This window comes from Quercus suber, unplaced genomic scaffold (genome assembly GCF_002906115.3).
Source record: "Quercus suber isolate HL8 unplaced genomic scaffold, Cork oak 2.0 scaffold_690, whole genome shotgun sequence".
Lineage (NCBI taxonomy): Eukaryota > Viridiplantae > Streptophyta > Magnoliopsida > Fagales > Fagaceae > Quercus > Quercus suber.
The window spans coordinates 282,197-300,947 of record NW_027070131.1 but is presented as its reverse complement, the minus strand read 5'-3'; the positions used below and the strand labels follow the sequence as shown (position 1 = coordinate 300,947).

The 18,751-nt window shown below is 32.6% G+C and overlaps 2 protein-coding genes across 2 annotated transcripts; both read left to right on the top strand.

Annotated features, from left to right (window-relative positions):
- The first annotated feature begins 1,244 nt into the window (after nt 1-1,244).
- Nucleotides 1,245-5,206, top strand: LOC112040741 (cytochrome P450 81C13). The gene is made up of 2 exons (XM_024073635.2): nt 1,245-2,174; nt 4,452-5,206. The coding sequence occupies exons 1-2, from the start codon at nt 1,263-1,265 to the stop codon at nt 5,070-5,072; spliced, it is 1,533 nt and encodes a 510-aa protein (XP_023929403.1). The 5' UTR covers nt 1,245-1,262; the 3' UTR covers nt 5,073-5,206.
- Nucleotides 5,207-14,756: 9,550 nt separating this feature from the next.
- LOC112040744 (cytochrome P450 81C13) lies at nt 14,757-18,171 on the top strand. Its single transcript, XM_024073637.2, is given in 4 exon segments — nt 14,757-15,211; nt 15,214-15,663; nt 15,666-15,805; nt 17,338-18,171. Coding segments are annotated over 4 exon segments (1,503 nt in total). The 5' UTR covers nt 14,757-14,922; the 3' UTR covers nt 17,962-18,171.
- Nucleotides 18,172-18,751: the final 580 nt, after the last annotated feature.

Below are 18,751 nucleotides of genomic sequence, written 5' to 3'. Positions count from 1 at the left end.
AAAGTCTACACATGGAGCTATATCCAAGTTCTACCTTGTTCCAGATAGGTATTACACAAATTAATTAAGAACAAAAGGAATTCGCTGGAGCTTTATATATTTATTAGCCGGGGTAGTAAAAATATTAGCAATGCCAGAAGTTGGTAAGTAAAACCAAATTAAGACAACATGGTAGGTCACCAGCAAACTTTCACAAAGTTATAGTACCTGTACTTCTATACCCATCCCTCCACTTCTATATTAGTATGAGTTTGGTTAATGTATGCTTTAAAGGCACACATTAGTAAAATCCTATTAGTATAAACAAATGTTTTTATAGCGAAAGAGAAATGATTAGGTCTACCATAGAAATTAAGATAGTATATATGGCGTAACAGTGTAAGATATCCATATTTTCTACAATTTCAAGCCAAGAGTGAAGAGGAAAAATAGGAATACAAAAAAAGTTCTTTCCTCTTCAATTCCTTCACCATTCTATTTTACTATGATATCAAGTGTGTCTCTCTTCTATATGTGTATCGGTGAGTTTGAGTGTAAAAGATACCAATTTTCCACATATTTCACAAGAAGGGAGCAATTTGGGTTCAGTATCTAGTAGTACTGGATTTGTTGAGATAGTAACATATGTCTATTTTTAGACACGTATCATAATCTAACCGGGTCCAGTGCATTGGACATAATTCAGGCCCTCACAGGAACTTATGCAATTATTTCATCACTTTTATTGACATCAATTAGAAAAGAAACATATTCGAACCTCATCAAACAGGTTTACTGACTAAAAGCGGTATTTGCACGTGCATGGAGGTGCCACTTTAGACTTTCAAGACAAAATAATTATTTTTGAGAATATGTTTTAAATTTTAATGCTAACGGGGATAAATTTTCTTGCTCATCGAGTGGATGTGGTGGAAGTTAGAACCGTAAATGGGTCTTAGCAAGGAAAACCAGCTGTGTGTAATAGGGTCTACGACAATGAAAATGTTAAAATTACTAAAAGTATTATTTCAAAAAAATTTACAGGGACACCACATTATTTACAAGGGAAAATAATAGTACACACACCATATTATACACATTCTCATACTTGCTTGACTTGTACTGAATTTGTGTATTCCATGTGTGTGTGTAAGAATAATGTGTGTAATAGGGTCTACCCATTTTTTTTTTTTTTAATGATTGGTTAATCATGTGAGTCGACACTATACATTTCTTTCCCTCTTGGCAAACTCTCACTCGTGAGCTACTTTGCTGCTTTCGTCATGGAAAATTTATATTGCTACCTTGCTTTGCTCCTCTCCACCATTTTCATTATTATCAAACTTTCAAACAACCGTAACAAAAATTTACCACCAAGTCCATTTTCTCTACCAATAATCGGCCACCTCCACCTTCTCAAACAACCACTCTATAAAACGGTGGAGACCTTAACCTTACAATACGGTCCAATCCTTTATCTTAAATTTGGTTCAAGGCCTATCCTCGTTGTATCCTCTCCTTCTATTGTTGAAGAATGCTTAACCAAGAATGACATAGTTTTTGCAAATCGACCCCCCACCATGGCTGGGAAGCATTTTACTTACAACTCAACAGCTCCAGTTTGGGCTCCATATGGCAACTTGTGGAGAAACATTCGACGTTTTGCTTCTGTTGAGGTGTTCTCTCATATCAGCCTTCAAAAGTCTTCTATCGTTAGAGAAGAAGAAGTTCACTCTCTTCTCGGCCAACTGTATAAAGTTTCAAACATAGAACCCCAAAAGGTGGAGTTGAGGTATTTGTTCTCACTTTTGGTGTCCAATATAATAATGAGGATAGTTACTGGCAAGCCATGCGTTGGAAAAGAGGTTGAAAGCATGGATGTGGGCAAAGAACTTCTCAAAGAATTCAAGGAGACTTTCTTTGCAGATTTGGCAATGAATATGTGTGATTTCTTTCCAATTTTAAGGTGGATTGGTTATAAAGGGTTGGAGAAGGATATGATAAGGTTGCAGAGGAAGAGAGATGAAGTATTAGGGCGTTTGATAGACGAGATAAAGCAAAAGAAAACCAGTTCTTTGAATAACGCCACCATTGTGGATGTGGAAACAAAGGGAACGCTGATTGAAACTCTGGTGCATCTCCGGGAATCAGAACCTGAATTCTATTCAGATAATGTCATCAAAAGCATCCTATTGGTAAGTTAATAGGAAAACATTTTATTTATTATATTATAGTACTAAATTACTAATTAGTATATTTATTTATTATATTAATATTATTGATATGATCAATAATATTAATATAATAAATAAATATACTAATTAGTAGTTTAGTACTATTTTGTTTTGTCTTTTAAAAGTATTTTATTTTTAATAAATAGCCTCTGTTTGGATACAAATTATAAATGAAAATTATTTCACTATTTAGCTTATTTTTGTTAATATTTATGGGTCCCACTATACTTTTTGATCAATAATATTAATATAATAAATAAATATACTAATTAGTAGTTTAGTACTATTTTGTTTTGTCTTTTAAAAGTATTTTATTTATAATAAATAGCCTCTGTTTGGATACAAATTATAAATGAAAATTATTTCACTATTTAGCTTATTTTTATTAATATTTATGGGTCCCACTATACTTTTTGGTACTATTCATGAGTCCCAATGTACTATTTTAACTAATTTTTATTTTTATCTACAATATTTTCAATAATAAATTTTTAGTTTCAACAAAATAAGCAGTATTCAAATAGACCCATAATATGATGTTTTAAAAGTTGAAAAATACTAATGTTATATTATTTAAAATTTTAAACAATTTGATATTGAATAAATATTTAAATTTAGAGATTAAATTCAATAAGAACATGGTGTAAAAGCCTATGTTTACACCAACCGATAATATTGTGTCACGTCAGATTTTTTTTTTAAAAATAATTGCACATAAAATATTAAGCCGTAATGCACACAATTACTATCTATTTCAGTAGATTAAAACCCTAAACTAAACTTCCTCTAGAACCAATACACCTTGGGAAGTTTTCGAGAACTAGTCATTCTCAACCAAGCTTCAAGGTCTTCGTGCAAGCCAATCTTGATCAAGTGATTTCATTAGCACAAATGGCAAAGCAATCATGATTTTCTCTCAAAGGTGCATCAGTTGTCGCTATTGAAACAGGACTTCAAACACATCAAGTTTGACAAAGGCTCATTTGCTCATTTTCCCAAGTCACCACAATCTGCACTTCAATTGAATCTTTGAGGATTTTAAAAAAAAAAAAATATCAAACACACACCCATGTGGAACATTTGCTTGATGCTTTCTTGGTTGAGGATGATTGGTTTCCGGCAGCTTACCAAGGTGTATTGGTTTTAGATGAAGTTTATTTTAGAGTTTTAATCTACTGAAATAGATAGTAATTGTGTGTATTACAATTTAATATTTTATGTGCAATTATATTAAAAAATTTGACGTGGCACAATATTATTAGATGGCGTAAACATAGGTTATTATACCATGTCCTTATTGAATTTAATATTTAATATAAACTTTAACATGAATCAAAATAATTATTTAGATGTTTTAGTAGAACGATAACTAGTATGGGTACAATATATATCCAAGTTCAAAAAGATCTATGTTTGGTTCATTCTTCTTCATTTTTCCCATTAATTCATTATTTAACATTAATTATCCTCTAAATAAAACTTAAACTTTCCAATTTTTTATTAAATGAAACTTATAATGCATTTGGGTGTAGTTGTTGATTGTTTATTTAGTGAAAGTATTGTAAAACAGGTAGGGGGGAAAGTTTATATATATATATATACACACACACACTCTTAAGATAAAATTGAAGTAAGTTATTTTAAGGGCACAACAAAAATTCTCAACAATTTTACAATATATACCTAAATTAGTCAACTACTTCATACATGGGTAATCAGAAAATTTTAATTAATTATTAGAGTAATACTATAGACACAAACTAATTTACAATATTTTTACAAGTTGCTGATGTAGCTTTAGTAATTTTTAAATAATTATTGGTAAACATAAATGTAATGTTAGTGGTGGATCCATATTATTAGAACTAATAAAAATTTATCACATCAATAATTTGTAAAAATGTTGTAAAATAGTTTGTAACTGTAGTATTACTCTAATTATTGTGGTGGACGCATGTGTGAGGTAGTAGGCTAATTTAAAAATGTTATGATATTTTGTTGTGCCTGTAGCTTTGCTTTTATTGAAATTGGATAACTTTCCTTATAAAGATTAATAAAGCGATCCATTTTAGGGGTAAGATTTTATTTTCTTAATTTAATGGTTTACACATTGTCACATTAAATTTAAAAATTTAAATAATATAGAACTAGATACACCTTTATATTTGTAAGAAGTGTTTCAAACTTTTCCTTCAAAATTTATTCAAGCATTACTTGAGCGTTATATATGTTCTTCAGACTATGTTTGTTGCGGGAACGGATACAACAGTAACGACCATGGAATGGACAATGTCACTTCTTCTTAATCATCCAGAGGTATTGCAGAAGGTTAAAGTAGAGATTGATAACCAGGTTGGAAGTGGGCGCTTGCTTGATGACTCAGATTTTGCCAAACTTCCCTATCTTCGTTGTGTTATCAATGAGACACTTAGACTGTATCCTCCACAACCACTTTTATTACCACATTTTTCCTCAAAAGATTGCACTGTGGGGGGATTTCATGTACCCCGAGGGACAATTTTGTTGGTGAATGCATGGTTCATGCATAGGAATCCCAAGCTGTGGGAGGAACCCACTAGGTTCAAGCCAGAGAGATTTGAAGCAATCGATGAGGAAAGAGAAGGGTTCAAATATATTCCATTTGGCATGATGAGGAGGGCATGCCCTGGTTCTAGCATGGGCTTGCGGGTACTATCATTGGCATTGGGTGCACTCATTCAGTGTTTTGATTGGGAAAGGGTTGGGAAGGAGATGGTGGACATGAACCCAAGTTTAGGATTTCTTCGGTCGAAGGCTGAGCCTTTGGAGGCTATTTGCAGTCCATGCCATTCCATGACTAACATCCTCTCTCAACTGTGATTAATATTCTATGTTATTCATGGTGATAAACTTCCTTTCTTTTGTTCCCATCTCCCCCCACCTCCCTTGTGTTTGTGGATTGAATTTATTGAGATTGTAATAAAACTCTCTTATGAATTATAGATGGATGGGACAAAACTAGTGTGTAAAATTTTGTTTTTTGCTCTCTTTTTTCATTTTCTCTTCCGCCCACTCATGATATGGCCATTTTTGGAGGGAATTAATTATGAGACTGTAATCTCAAAGATTTTATATAATATTTAACTTTTATTTTTGAGTGTTTTTATTTATTTATTTCATTTTTATGAAAAAATATACAAAACTTTTATTATGTTCTATATGTGGAAAGAAAATACATGTAGCAATGAGTTGATCGTATTAGTTTGGAGATGGCTAATATAAAACACCCTATTTTATGTAGGTCCAGTTAACAAGTGCCAAAGTGTATTAATTAAGGTTGGATTTTTTATTGCAATCAATCTTTTTTTTTTTTTTTTTGGGGAAAATTGTACAACATTTAATTAAAGAGATATTTATTTATTAGCTTTTGTTATTTTCAAATGAAATAGGATGTGCCTGATTCCACTTTCACTAGTGCATTATGTAGCTGTTAATTAACATATATACCTTCTTGATGGTCTCTTTCTAATATCTTCTTCTTTTTCTTTCTTTTTTATTTTAATATGAAAAAAATGCTTTGCATATTTACAGGAGATGCTTTTGTTAACAAATCCATTTTTGGAAATTTTTTTTTTGTTTTATTGAGAATTGAAAAAGTTGTCAAAACTTTTTCAATTTCCGATAAATCTTTTCCAAAATTGGTTTACTATTATGTGCCCTTAAAGCATACATTAGTAAAAATTTTTAACATATATGCAGGAATGGAACCAGGATTCGAACTTGAGAGGGGCCAAAGCTTAAAACAATTTTTTTTTTTTAAATTTTATGAAAATAAAAACTAATATTTATTTCATATTCAACAAAATACTACATATAAAATAAATGTTTTTTAAACATTTCAACACATTTATCAATATGGAACTTGATGCTATTTCAGAGGAGATCCAAAAATATATATATTTAAGGGAAAATCTTAATTTTTCAAATTATATATGTATACCATTTATCAATACTAGCTTTTTTTTTTTTTTTTTTTGGGGGGGGGGGTGGTTGGGGTGGTGGGCAATGCCTTACTGTAGGTCCCTGCATATATGCCTTTTTGATGGACCCTTTCTAGTTTCCTCTTCTTCTTCTTCCTTTTTTTATTTTAATATAAAAAAATGCTTTGCATATTTGCAGGAAATGCTTTTGTTATTTTCAAATAAAATGGGACGCGCTTGATTCCTATTTCACTAGCATAATATGCAGCTATTAACATATACTCCTTTTTATGGATCATTTCTAGTTTCTTCTTCTTCTTCCTTTTTTATTTTAATATAAAAAATTCTTTGTATATTTGCAGGAAATGCATTTGTTACTTTCAAATAAAATGGGATGCGTGTAATTCCTCTTTCACTAGTGCATTATGCCGCTTTTAACATATATTCCTTTTTTATTTTAATATTTAAAAAAAATGCTTTGCATATTTGCAGGAGATGGTTGTGTATGATTGGCTTGGTGGTTGTGGTGGTGGGGTACGTTTCATTCATTATTCAATGCATTGCAGGGACAATCGAACCCATCGGCCATAAAACATGCATCATGATTCATAAGGCTTTCTGGCTGTTGATAAGATTCTCTCTTATGACATGGATGTGAAAGAACCACCCTTATCTCTTACCCACCTCTCTTTTTGCTGACAAGATCCTCCTCTCCCCTCAGAGCGAGCACACCGGCCCGCTAGACTATACCATGCTCTAGATCCCACTTGAATTATATGTACCTACTCAAAACTTGTGGTTACCTCTTGTAAAAATCCAAACTATTGGTCCCTACAATACAACCATGGCCATGGTTTCGTCCCTTTGCTCCAGCAATAATATTCCGTTTTACACTAATCTTGGACATTACATAAGTATGACATTACCCTTAGAATAACGTACGTCGTTCTGGGCAACTCAAGAACATGCCTTATTGATACTCACCTTTAGCAGAGCCCGGGAAAAAAAAAAACGTGTTCTAACATATCATGATCTTATCTTAAAAGAAGTTATGTCCATTTTTGCTTACATGACTTCTCGGAGGTTTTTGTGCTACTAGTAGCTTGGTTTGGTATTGTGAAGTTTGGATGGACTTAATTGGAGAAAGGTAACTTATCAAGCCCGAAGTGAACCCTTCATGGCCTAACACATTCTTGTACACTTTTAGGACCGAATGTAACACCCCACCGAAAAAAGAAAAAAAAAATCTAGAGGAGAGAATTGGCAATGATTGTGAGTACTAATGCTAAAGACTCCCTTTGTTAGAAATAATTGTGAGTGCTATGCTCTCGAGAGACTTGAATAAGAATTAGGGCTAGCTAAACAATAGATATAATTGATGCAACTGTCTAAAACCCCCAAATAAAAGAAGCCCCTACTTGTAAAAAAAAAAAAAAAAAAAAAATATATATATATATATATATATATATATATATATTATATATTTTAATTATAAAAAAATTAAATACTTTTTTTGGTCAATATAATGCATTAAAAATGCTCAATTGTATCCTAAAATGTAGAAGATTAAAAATGAAAAAACAAAAATAGTCAAACTTTATCTAACAAAATTAAATTTTAGGAGACTAATTCATTAACTCATTCTTAAAATACACTAAAATCAAAATTAATACCAGAAAAATTCATTAATAATACAACGTAATTGTCTTGAAATATACTAAAATAGAGATTATAAATTTCTTAAACAAAAGAAAAAATCTCTCATCTCTCTATTTCTCTCCCTCTCATTCTATATTCTTACCTTTCTTTTCTTCATCTAGATTCTTGATCTTTATCTATAAGCTCAGTCATTCTTTGTAACAGGCTAATAGCTTGAAATCATTCTTTGCTCACTGCCCTTCATAGTAAATTCAAGATTGAAGAGGGGTGGTGTGGGCATGGCAGAGGTAACCCCTCTCTCCTTCTCTATCTTTCCGATATTTAACATTGAAAAGTTTGCTTTTTATTCAATTTAAATATTATAATTTTAGTTTTTTTTTTTTAAATTTGCTTGATTGATAGCCTCATAGGACAACACGCTATTCTTGCTCTCTTGCATAGCCCATTGCCCACAACACTGCACGCAACATAGTGCACACCTGCACATGAGCACATGTTGATTCTGAAAGCCATTAGCCGTAAGCCCATAGTACACTGTTCACACTTCACAGCTGGCCCCCACATGCCACACAGCCACCCACACCCACATCACACCCACACCCACACTCACACTCAACGTATATGCAAACACCCACCATATCTTTTACCTCTTTTTTTTATGCAAATTTTTACTTTATCTATTATTATAAATTATCACACCAATTAATAATTTGATGTTTATCATATCAACTCATTTGTATTATAGTGATACTAATTTATTGAACCATGTAATAAATTAATTTTATTTGTGCAAGTTTAGACTTTAAAGTATAAAGTGGTCATGACTTTAAAAAATTGTAATAATCAAGTTCTATTATTCTATACTTTAAATTTTATTTTTAATTATAAATTGTGTTTTATTTATCTATAAATATTTTTTTCTTTATAAATGTCTAATAGATTTTAAAAAAATCAATAAATATTATTTAATTAATATTTAAATATAAAAAAGGCTTTACTTAAAATTTTTGCCTAAGCCCCCAAAGATGTTGAGCCGGCCTTGATAAGAATGATTTGTAATTGAGGGTTTGATTTGTGTATTTTGAGTTATTACTTATGTGTAGTGATTATTGTCTATGTTAACGTTGGAGGTAGGGCATTTGGAGTTTGGATTGTAGGTCATGGGTCTAATTAAAAACCCATATTTGCCGGAAGGGTTGCATATCCTGGTGAGGATTTTGTTATGGCACTAAATTGTATGTGTCATTGGTGACAGCTTTAATCTCACAAGGAGATATAGTTTCTAATGTATATTCTTCGTAAATGTATAATTTATAGCCTAAATGGTTTATAAATGTTTATATAGCTCTATCTTATTTTGGTAGAGAGTAGCATATCAATATTTTTATGCCATACAAATTATAATTATCTGCTTGTGTAAATGAATTAAAAGAAAAGGAAAAAAAAAAAAAATCTCTTGCAATTTCTCTTGATGGACAGTTATTGTCATGCCACGTTAGTAGTGTTATGTCAGCCTAGACTACGATGTTAGCATCATATCTCAAGTTATCAGCACAAACCATCACGTTATTGATGCCACATTTGCAGCCACATCAACGTTGACAATTGACTTTGTTTAATGTTGATTGGCATTGACTAGATATCTTAATTTTTTGTTTTGTTAATTCAAGATACAATTTCTACTCTAACTTAATCTTAATTACTACTTTGTTGTGTGTTTTAAAAGTTAACTCATCAATTTGGTAGATTACATAGCAATTTTCAGTACCTAGCACACCATTCAAGTTAATATACATCTTATTACTCCTGTTTTTTTATTTGAATTATACCTGGCCTCCTGTCTCCAAAATAATGATGTTCAAGCAAAGCTACTCTAATTCCAGATCTATATGAGCGCATTAAAGATTCTTGTGTTATATTGTATCTATTTTGTAACATTAACAAAGTGGAACATGATTTTCTCCATTTCAGTTAAAATACTAAGCTTCCATTTCCTCATTAATATTTTAATTATTAGGTCTAACAAGGTATCAATTACCACGTTATTTAAAATTTTAAATAATGTAATACTTGACACACATTTAGATCTATAAAGAATGTCTCAAACTTTTACCTAAAAGTTTATTCTAACCTTACTTGAGCATTATATGTGTGCTTCAAACTATTTTTATTGCAAGAATAGATACAATAGTAACAACCATGGAATGGTCAATGTCACTTCTTCTAAATCATCCAGAGAAGGTTAGAACAGATATTGACAGCTAGGTTAAAAGACGTGGGCACTTGCTAAATGACTCAGCTTTTGCAAAGCTTCCCTATCTTTGTTGTGTCATCAATGAGAGAGTACTAAATCCTCCACAGCCATTTTTATTACCACATTTTCCCTCAGAAGATTGCATCGTGGGGGAATTTCATATACAACGAGGGACAATTTTGTTGGTGAATGCATGGTTCATACATAGGAATCCTAAGCTGTGGGAGGAACCCAATAGATTTAAACCATAGAGATTTGAAGTAACCAATGGAGAAAGAGAAGGATTCAAATACATTCCATTTGGCATAATGAGGAGGCCATGCCAGGTGCGGGCACGGCCAAGCGGAAACTTTCGTTGGCATTGGTTGCACTCATTTAGTATTTTGTTTGGGGAAAGGGTTGGGAAGGAAGTGGCTGACATGAACCAAATTTTGGATTTCTTTTGTCAAAGCCTTTTCAGGCTATTTGTAGTCCATGCCCTTCCAGGACTAACATATGTTCTCAAGAGTAATTTTATAATACTTCAAAAGTACGACAATCACATATTCTTTCCTCTCACATGATAATTGGTCACACTAATTTGAGTAGTTTTGTAGTCTTGAATCATGTTTCTGTTGGAATTAGGATTGTTCTCATTTTTTGGGTACTAGCTGTAATATGTTTTTGAGGGGCAAAATTGGATAACCGTGCTCAAGATGTGCATAGGTTGAGTTGAGGGTTCGCATGTATAGAAACTAACCTAACTAACCTAATAGATTGGGTTGGGTCACCGGATTTACATAAAAAAAGGAGAATATTATGTAACCGTAATGCCCCTCTCACATGGAATGAACCCGTAAGTGTGAGATCCATCCTTAAATGGTAAATATGAGAGGGAGATTACATGCCACTTGCATCATATACCCTGTCCATCAATACCAGTGAGCAAGTCACGTTTTTATGTCATAGTTGAAGTAAACCACGTGAGAAAGTCACGTTTCTTGTTGTAGTTGAAGTAGATCATCACAGCAAATCACGTTTCTTGTTTTAGTTGAACCAGGAGAACGTGTTTTGTTGAGGTGAAGGTAGGCAGCATGGGTTATCTTTTATAAAGTACAAATAAACCAGTGCATGGGCGGTGTAGGCCATACGTGAGAGCCGCAACGTGAGAAGAGAAAAGCATGGGCTGAGAGTGTGAGGTTAAACTTAAATTTACAAATCTGAAAGTGTAGCATAGGTTGTTAGGATTACGACTAAAATTGATCTGGATCGATCGGTTCTTGATCATATATCTATTCGTTGGGATTGTGGAATCGCGTACAGACTTGTTTTTGCCTTTCTGGTGATTTTCTCTTTTAGTTTCCATTGATCTACCTCACAACATCAAATATAAAACCCATAATAATGATACATATGTTCGCTCAACATTGAGAGAGAGAGAGAGAGAGAGAGAGAGAGAGAGAGCATTTGCAGTAGAAATCTAAAGGTGACCTGTCTATGGACACACACTGCTTTGTCACATATATTACCACAAGTTGTGCACGTAGGGTAGAGATGGAGTTGGGGCAGTCGAAATATTAAATTGGTCAGAGGGTCAGCACAAAGAGAGAGTGAAAGATAATAGCATAAGCCCTAAGCATTTGAAAGTTATTTTTAACTTCCAACCTACTTTACATAAATGGATATATACCTACAGCTAACATAATACAATGTAGTATAATAATACCTAAATAATAGTAACATATTATTAAATGGAATGCATATAAGATAATAATTAATGTTTAAATAATATAAATAAAGAATAATAACACCCTAATACACCTTTGTTATTTGTTCATTTGTTGTTTACTTGGTTAATTAATAGAAAATTCGTTATTGAATTGAGAATAATTTTTGCTGAAAGATATATAAAACTTATTTAGCTAACATAGATGTAGAGTATGTAAGTTACATGACGTCAATACTATATAAGTTTTAATGATTCTTCAACATATGTCATTATTATAAGTGTTTAAAAATATATATATATATATATATAAGAGAGAGAGAGAGAGAGAGAGAGAGAGAGAGAGAGAGTAGAATCTTATGACCTATGATCTAATGATCCAATCCACAAAATCATCTCACTAATGTTACGTAATATCCCAATCCTAACAAAGGCCATGGTCTTGGGTGTTATTTAAAATTATAAATAACGTGATAGTTTGTATACTGTTAGATTCAGAAAGTAAAATCTAAACTATGAAATAGAAAAAAATGGACAATTTTTGAAATTGAGAGGATCCTATTATGAAATTAGAGGTTTGCTAGGAAGTATTGAGAGTGGATATATCATGTAAAATTGTATTAATTTCTAGAGAGGTGATAGTATTGTAATTGTTGTAAATTTAAGTTTTAGACAAAAACTTGACAAAATATTGTAATCAATTTTATTGTAGTGAATTTATCAGAGTTGATCCTGTGGCTTTCTCTCATCAAGTTGAAAAGGTTTCCACACAAGATTAAGCTTCGATTATGCACAATGATAAAGGGATATAAGGTCTTTATAGTCTCAAATCAGATGTAAATAGAAGTGAGACCTGTTAATGGCCCTAGAGGTATGATACGAGCTCATGTGAGTGTGGTTCCACAAGAAGTGAGAGACTAATACTTATGTGAATGTAGTTATTCATGTAACCGTTACATGTAGTACTTAATGAAAGTTAATTGGCTACTTTTTTAACTAGCTATCTTTATTTATTAATGGCATATCACGACGTTAATATTAAAACAAAAACTAATCTCTTTATGTGTAGGGATAGAACTTGACTATAGTATTAGGACTTTCTCTCTCTCTCTCTCTCTCTCTCTCTCTCTCTTATATGTTGATTTTCCATGGAAAACTTTGGCTTTGTGTGATTGAGATGTTGGAAAAAATGGAGGATGGAAAATATTTTGAAGATAGAAAAGTAAAATGATAAAAAAGATTTTAGTTTTTCACCATATGTTTTGGTTGGAAGGGTGAAGAAGTGGAATAATAAAAAATAAATATAAATTTTTTTTATTTGGTTCAAAAGAAAAATGAGAAAATGAAAATTGTAGCTTGTGTAAATTACTAAAAAGAGGTGGGAAGACAAAAATGATAGATGGCGGGCAGGAAAAATAAATAAAAAATGGTGTGGACAGACAGTTGAGTCATTTTGACTCAACTATCCATTTTCACTCAAATTTTCGCTCTAATTTAAAGAGAAAATAATTTGATGAGTCTGGGTATTTTTCCAATGTTTTTCATTATTAACCCAACAATGAAAAACGTTACTTTTCCACCCACTTTTTCATTATTAAAAATTTTTCATTCATCCTATTTTCGCTCAACCAAGTACAACTTATACATCCTATCCATTATTTTCATTTTGAACCACTTATTATGAGAGAGCTCATTGCATATATCACTAATATGTGAAAATCATTCCGTAAACGACCTCAGCTAGGAAAGCTATTTGGCTGTCTTTGTTTAATTAAGAGAATCTAGAAGCTATCTTTTTGGGGTAGTCAAGTGGCCACGTGACATTAGGCCAAAGAACAATAGCCATCTTTAATGTCTATAACTAATGTAAATTTAATTATTATCTACTAATAACTACTTTCTAACATATTTTGAGAAAATTGTTGAGCTTATAGAGTTATTATAGGACAAATAATCTCTTTTCGGTATCATGGTCATGGACATCATCATCGTTCATTTCGTTAACTCAAGCCCCTAAAGACAAGCCTCCTTTGCCGACGTTCCCCTACTTTTGAACGGGCCTACAAGTACAGAAGAGTTCTCATCAAAAATACAGTAAACTCTATTATAAGGGCACATGTCAAAAAGGAAATGTCATTAAATAAGAATGCATGCCACATGTTATGCACTGTACACTTAATTTTCTTTGTTAGGTTGGGTTGGTCGGATGAAATTTGATTAAATATGAGAACAAAATCTTCTCAATTTCATAGAGGTGAGCGGATTGGTTTTGTATTTGAAGGAAGCAATGAAGTTGACAGTAGAACTGTCCTCAAAAATCACACCTTTGATGCCCTTTTGTACGAGAGGCCATCCTTGATAGACTATGGACTCTTAGTTGACGAAGCGAAAGAGTTAGCTAAAGATTTTTCAAATTTTGAGTTTGGTCATGTACAAAGATAAGGTAATAGTCCAGCCTACAATATTGCTAAAATGCAAGATATGTAGTGAATTTACAGTATGGATAGAAGATGTTTCTTCACACCTAGTTTCCATGCCACATGTTATGCACTGTACACTTAATTTTCTTTGTTAGGTTGGGTTGGTCGGATGAAATTTGATTAAATATGAGAACAAAATCTTCTCAATTTCATAGAGGTGAGGGATTGGTTTTGTATTTGAAGGAAGCAATGAAGTTGACAGTAGAACTGTCCTCAAAAAATCACACCTTTGATGCCCTTTTGTACGAGAGGCCATCCTTGACAGACTATGGACTCTTAGTTGACGAAGCAAAAGAGTTAGCTAAAGTTTTTTCAAATTTTGAGTTTGGTCATGTACTAAGATAAGGTAATAATCCAGCCTAGAATATTGCTAAATTGCAAAATATGTAGCGAATTTACAATGTGAATAGAAGATATTTCTTCACACTTAGTTTCTGTAATTCAAGTCGATTTGGCTCTTTTTGAATAAAATTACAGGGTTGTTTCTCAAAAAAAAAAAAAAAAATCTTCTCAATTTCAAACTTTTGTGTAATAGGGTATGTACCAGTATTTTCCCTTCTATAAATATGACAGCTGCTCGACCACCCCACTTCAGTATTAAAATAATATTTCTATCTCCTTTGTCTCTCTAGTTTGAGTTTGCTGCTTCGCCATGGGAAACTTATACTTATACCTTGCTTTGCTCTTCTCCATTATTTTCATTGTCAAAATTCTAAACCATCGCAACAAAAATCTACCACCAAGTCCATTTCCTCTACCAATAATCGGCCATCTCCACCTCCTTAATAAACAGCCACTCCACCAAGCACTACATACCCTATCATCGCAGTATGGTCCAATCCTTTCTCTTAAACTTGGTTTTAGGTCTATGCTCGTTGTATCTTCTCCTTCTGCTGTTGAAGAGTGTTTCACCAAGAATGACATAACATTTGCAAATCGTCCCGCACCATGGCTGGGCAGCATTTAACATACAACTCAACAGTTCCAGTTTGGGCTCCCTATGGTCATTTGTGGAGAAACCTCAGGCGTGTTGCTACCATTGAAATCTTCTCTCATATCAGCCTCCAAAAGTCTTCTATCATTAGAGAAGAAGAAGTGTACTATCTTCTCCGCCAAATGTTTAAAGTGTCAAATATAGAACCCCAAAAGGTGGACTTCAAGTACTTATCCACACTTTTGGTGTCCAATATAATGATGAGAATGGTTGCTGGAAAACCATGTGTTGGAGAGGAGTTTGCATGCATGGATGTGGGAAAGCAACTTCTCAAAGAATTCAAAGATAGCTACTTTGCAAGCTCGACAGTGAATATATGTGATTTCTTTCCAATTTTAAAGTGGGTCGGTTACAAAGGGTTGGAGAAGAATATGATAAGAATGCAGAAAATGAGGATGGAGCATTAGGGCGTTTGATAGAAGAGATGAAACAAAAGAAACCCCATGTGGAAAAGAAGAGGACACTGATTGAAACTCTTTTTTCTCTGAGAGAATCTGAACCTGAATTCTATTCAGATAATGTCATCAAAAGCATCATATTGGTAAGCTCATCCACATACTTTTCATTAGTAAAAGTAATTGAGATCATAGAGACATGCACCTATCTTAAAATATAAATGAAGTAAATACAAATTTAGAAAGAAAACGTGGGCTACGTAGATATAACTTCTAACCAAAATTGACCGAGGTAGTGATTGATTTTGATTTCATTGAAATCCATAATTGTATGTTGGTGGCTGCTGGCTTGGATATATGAAGAAACCCGCTCGAATATTTTCTTCCAACCAAAGAGTAGTTGCATATATAGCACCTATTGTGAATGATTTTCTGGTGGTCCTATAGAGAGCTCTTACAAAACCAAGATGCGTGTGAAACAAATGGGTTGCCCACAATAAAATTAATAATTGTGATAAGTTATTAATGGTAGATAATATAATAATATATGCCAATGAAAGATTCATATGAGAATTAATAATAAACTGTCAACTAAGTAATTGTGAATTTTATTGTGAAAATTGTTGTGTTTGTAGCTTTGTTATTTTACTACTAGTATTCAATAGTGGCTCAAGACCTCCAATTGTTTTTAATTACTTTTTTATCATTTTATAAAATAAAGGCCCATCCCATTATAAAAAATATCTCAAAATTGTAGAGTTGTGTTAGGGATGTTACAAATCTTACTATATAGAGCTCACAAAAAAAAAAAAAAAAACATTTATTAGGAGGTTGAATCGTTGAAGCTTACTAATCACATTTATTAGTCATTAGCACATCAGTTTGTATGCTTTATAATATATATATATATATATATTCTTTCAAAATTATATAATAATAAGTGGTTTAAAAAAATTAAAAAAAGGTTTGTGCACTATTTTTCTTTGTAAGGCTTTAATTTTGGTAAGCCAGTATCCTACATGGCAAATTGTCAACATTAGCTGTCTAATCTCTTATACGGCCACACAACAAATAATCTCTATTTCTTTCTTAACACCAAAATCAAAATTTATAACAATGCATCACCTTATCTAAGATAAAGTAAACCTATTTTTCAAAAAGAATAATAATTATTTTTAAAAATTTTTTGCTTGAATAATGTTATTTGATTTTCTCTATGAAAGTAACTTTAGATTGTTTAGTATCAATTCATAAAATTATTTGTTTAATTCATCAAATTAACCATGGTTTTTTTAGTAGTAAATAAATTTATTTTATTGATATTTAAATATTAAATACTAGGGTCTGTTTGGATCCTACTTATTGTTGAAAACTGAAAATATTGTAGCAAAATAATTTTTAAATATGTAAATAGTGTCGTGAGACCCAATTTTAAAGTTGTTTTTGTTGAAAAAAGTACTTGCGAGTTCTGTCAATAGTGCACGAGACCCACTAAAAACACTGAATGCTGAAAACTTTCAATTTTTAGCAACATCCAAACGTGCACTTAAATTATCGCCTTAGACCCCGACTATATCAAGCCGGCCTTGCTTGTACTGCATGTTATAGATGTGCATAGCTCATACAGATTTTGAACTCAAAATTTATTCTGAAATTGTTGGAACGTTATGTGATTCAGATGATGTTTATTGGGGGAACAGATACAACAGCAACAACCCTAGAATGGACAATGTCACTTCTTCTTAATCATCCAGAGATACTAAAGAAGGTTAAAGTAGAGATTGACAGCCAAGTTGGGCATGGACGCTTGATAAATGACTTGGATATTGCCAAGCTTCCCTATCTTCGTTGTGTCCTCAATGAGACCCTTAGATTGTATCCTACATCACCACTTTTATTACCTCATTTTTCCTCAACAGATTGCACCGTGGGGGGATATCATATACCACAAGGGACGATTTTGTTGGTGAATGTATTTTTCATGAATAGGGATCCCAAGGTGTGGGAGGAGCCAACAATGTTCAAGCCAGAGAGATTTGAAGTAATCAAAGGAGAAAAAGAAGGATTCAAATTCATTCCATTTGGCATAGGGAGGAGGGCATGCCCTGGTGGTGGCTTGGCATTGCGTGTGATTTCATTAGCATTGGGTGCACTCATACAGTGCTTTGATTGGGAAAGGGTTGGGAAGGAAATGGTGGACATGACAGCAGGTTCCGGATTATTTCTTATGTCAAAGACTAAGCCTTTGGAGGCTGTTTGTACTCCATGCCCTTCAATGGCTAACATCCTTTCTCAACTTTGATTTGATTTATGCGTATTTCATAGCAATAAAACTTCAGTTCCGCTGCCTAGCTAGCCGTACCTTTTTCTCCAAAAGGTAATGATGTGTATTTCATAGCAATAAGCCTTTTGAGGCTGTTTATTTTCTTTCTCTGTGGGTTGGATTTACATGTTGGGTTTGTAATAACATTTTCACTTCTCAATTGTTAGAAATAAAAATCATGTCGGTTTTTTCGGCTTAGTATTTGGATTTGACAAAACATGTGTATAAAATTTTGGCTTCGTTTGTGGTAGTTCTTAATCTTTGGATCCTAGCAAAAATCTCAACTTGGTCAGGTTGGATTCATATGATTTACTATTTTACTTATGTTGGAAATTAAGCAAAACATCTTTCATATAGGAATAGGATCAAAACGTCCTAATCATACGGTGATCCATCATGATTGAGACTTTCAGTAGTCGTTGATAAGATATAAAACGTTGTCTAAAATGGAGAGAAAGGAACATATCATCCATGTATGGTAGAGACTTTACGTTTGTTGTCGATATTTGATAAGAAGCTTTTAAGTTTTAACTATTAAGACATGAATGTCAATGTTTAGCCAAAAAAAAAAAAAAAAAAATAAGACATGAATGTCAATGTTTAGCCAAAAAAAAAAAAAAAAAAGACCATGAATGTCAAAGAACCAAAATTATTTTACGGGGACCCACGTCCAAACCCAAAAAAAAAAAGCACTCTCCACGTTAATTAAATGGGCACAGGCGCCCATGATAAGGTTTTGGACAAAAAAACAAGGCATCTCTAAACTCGT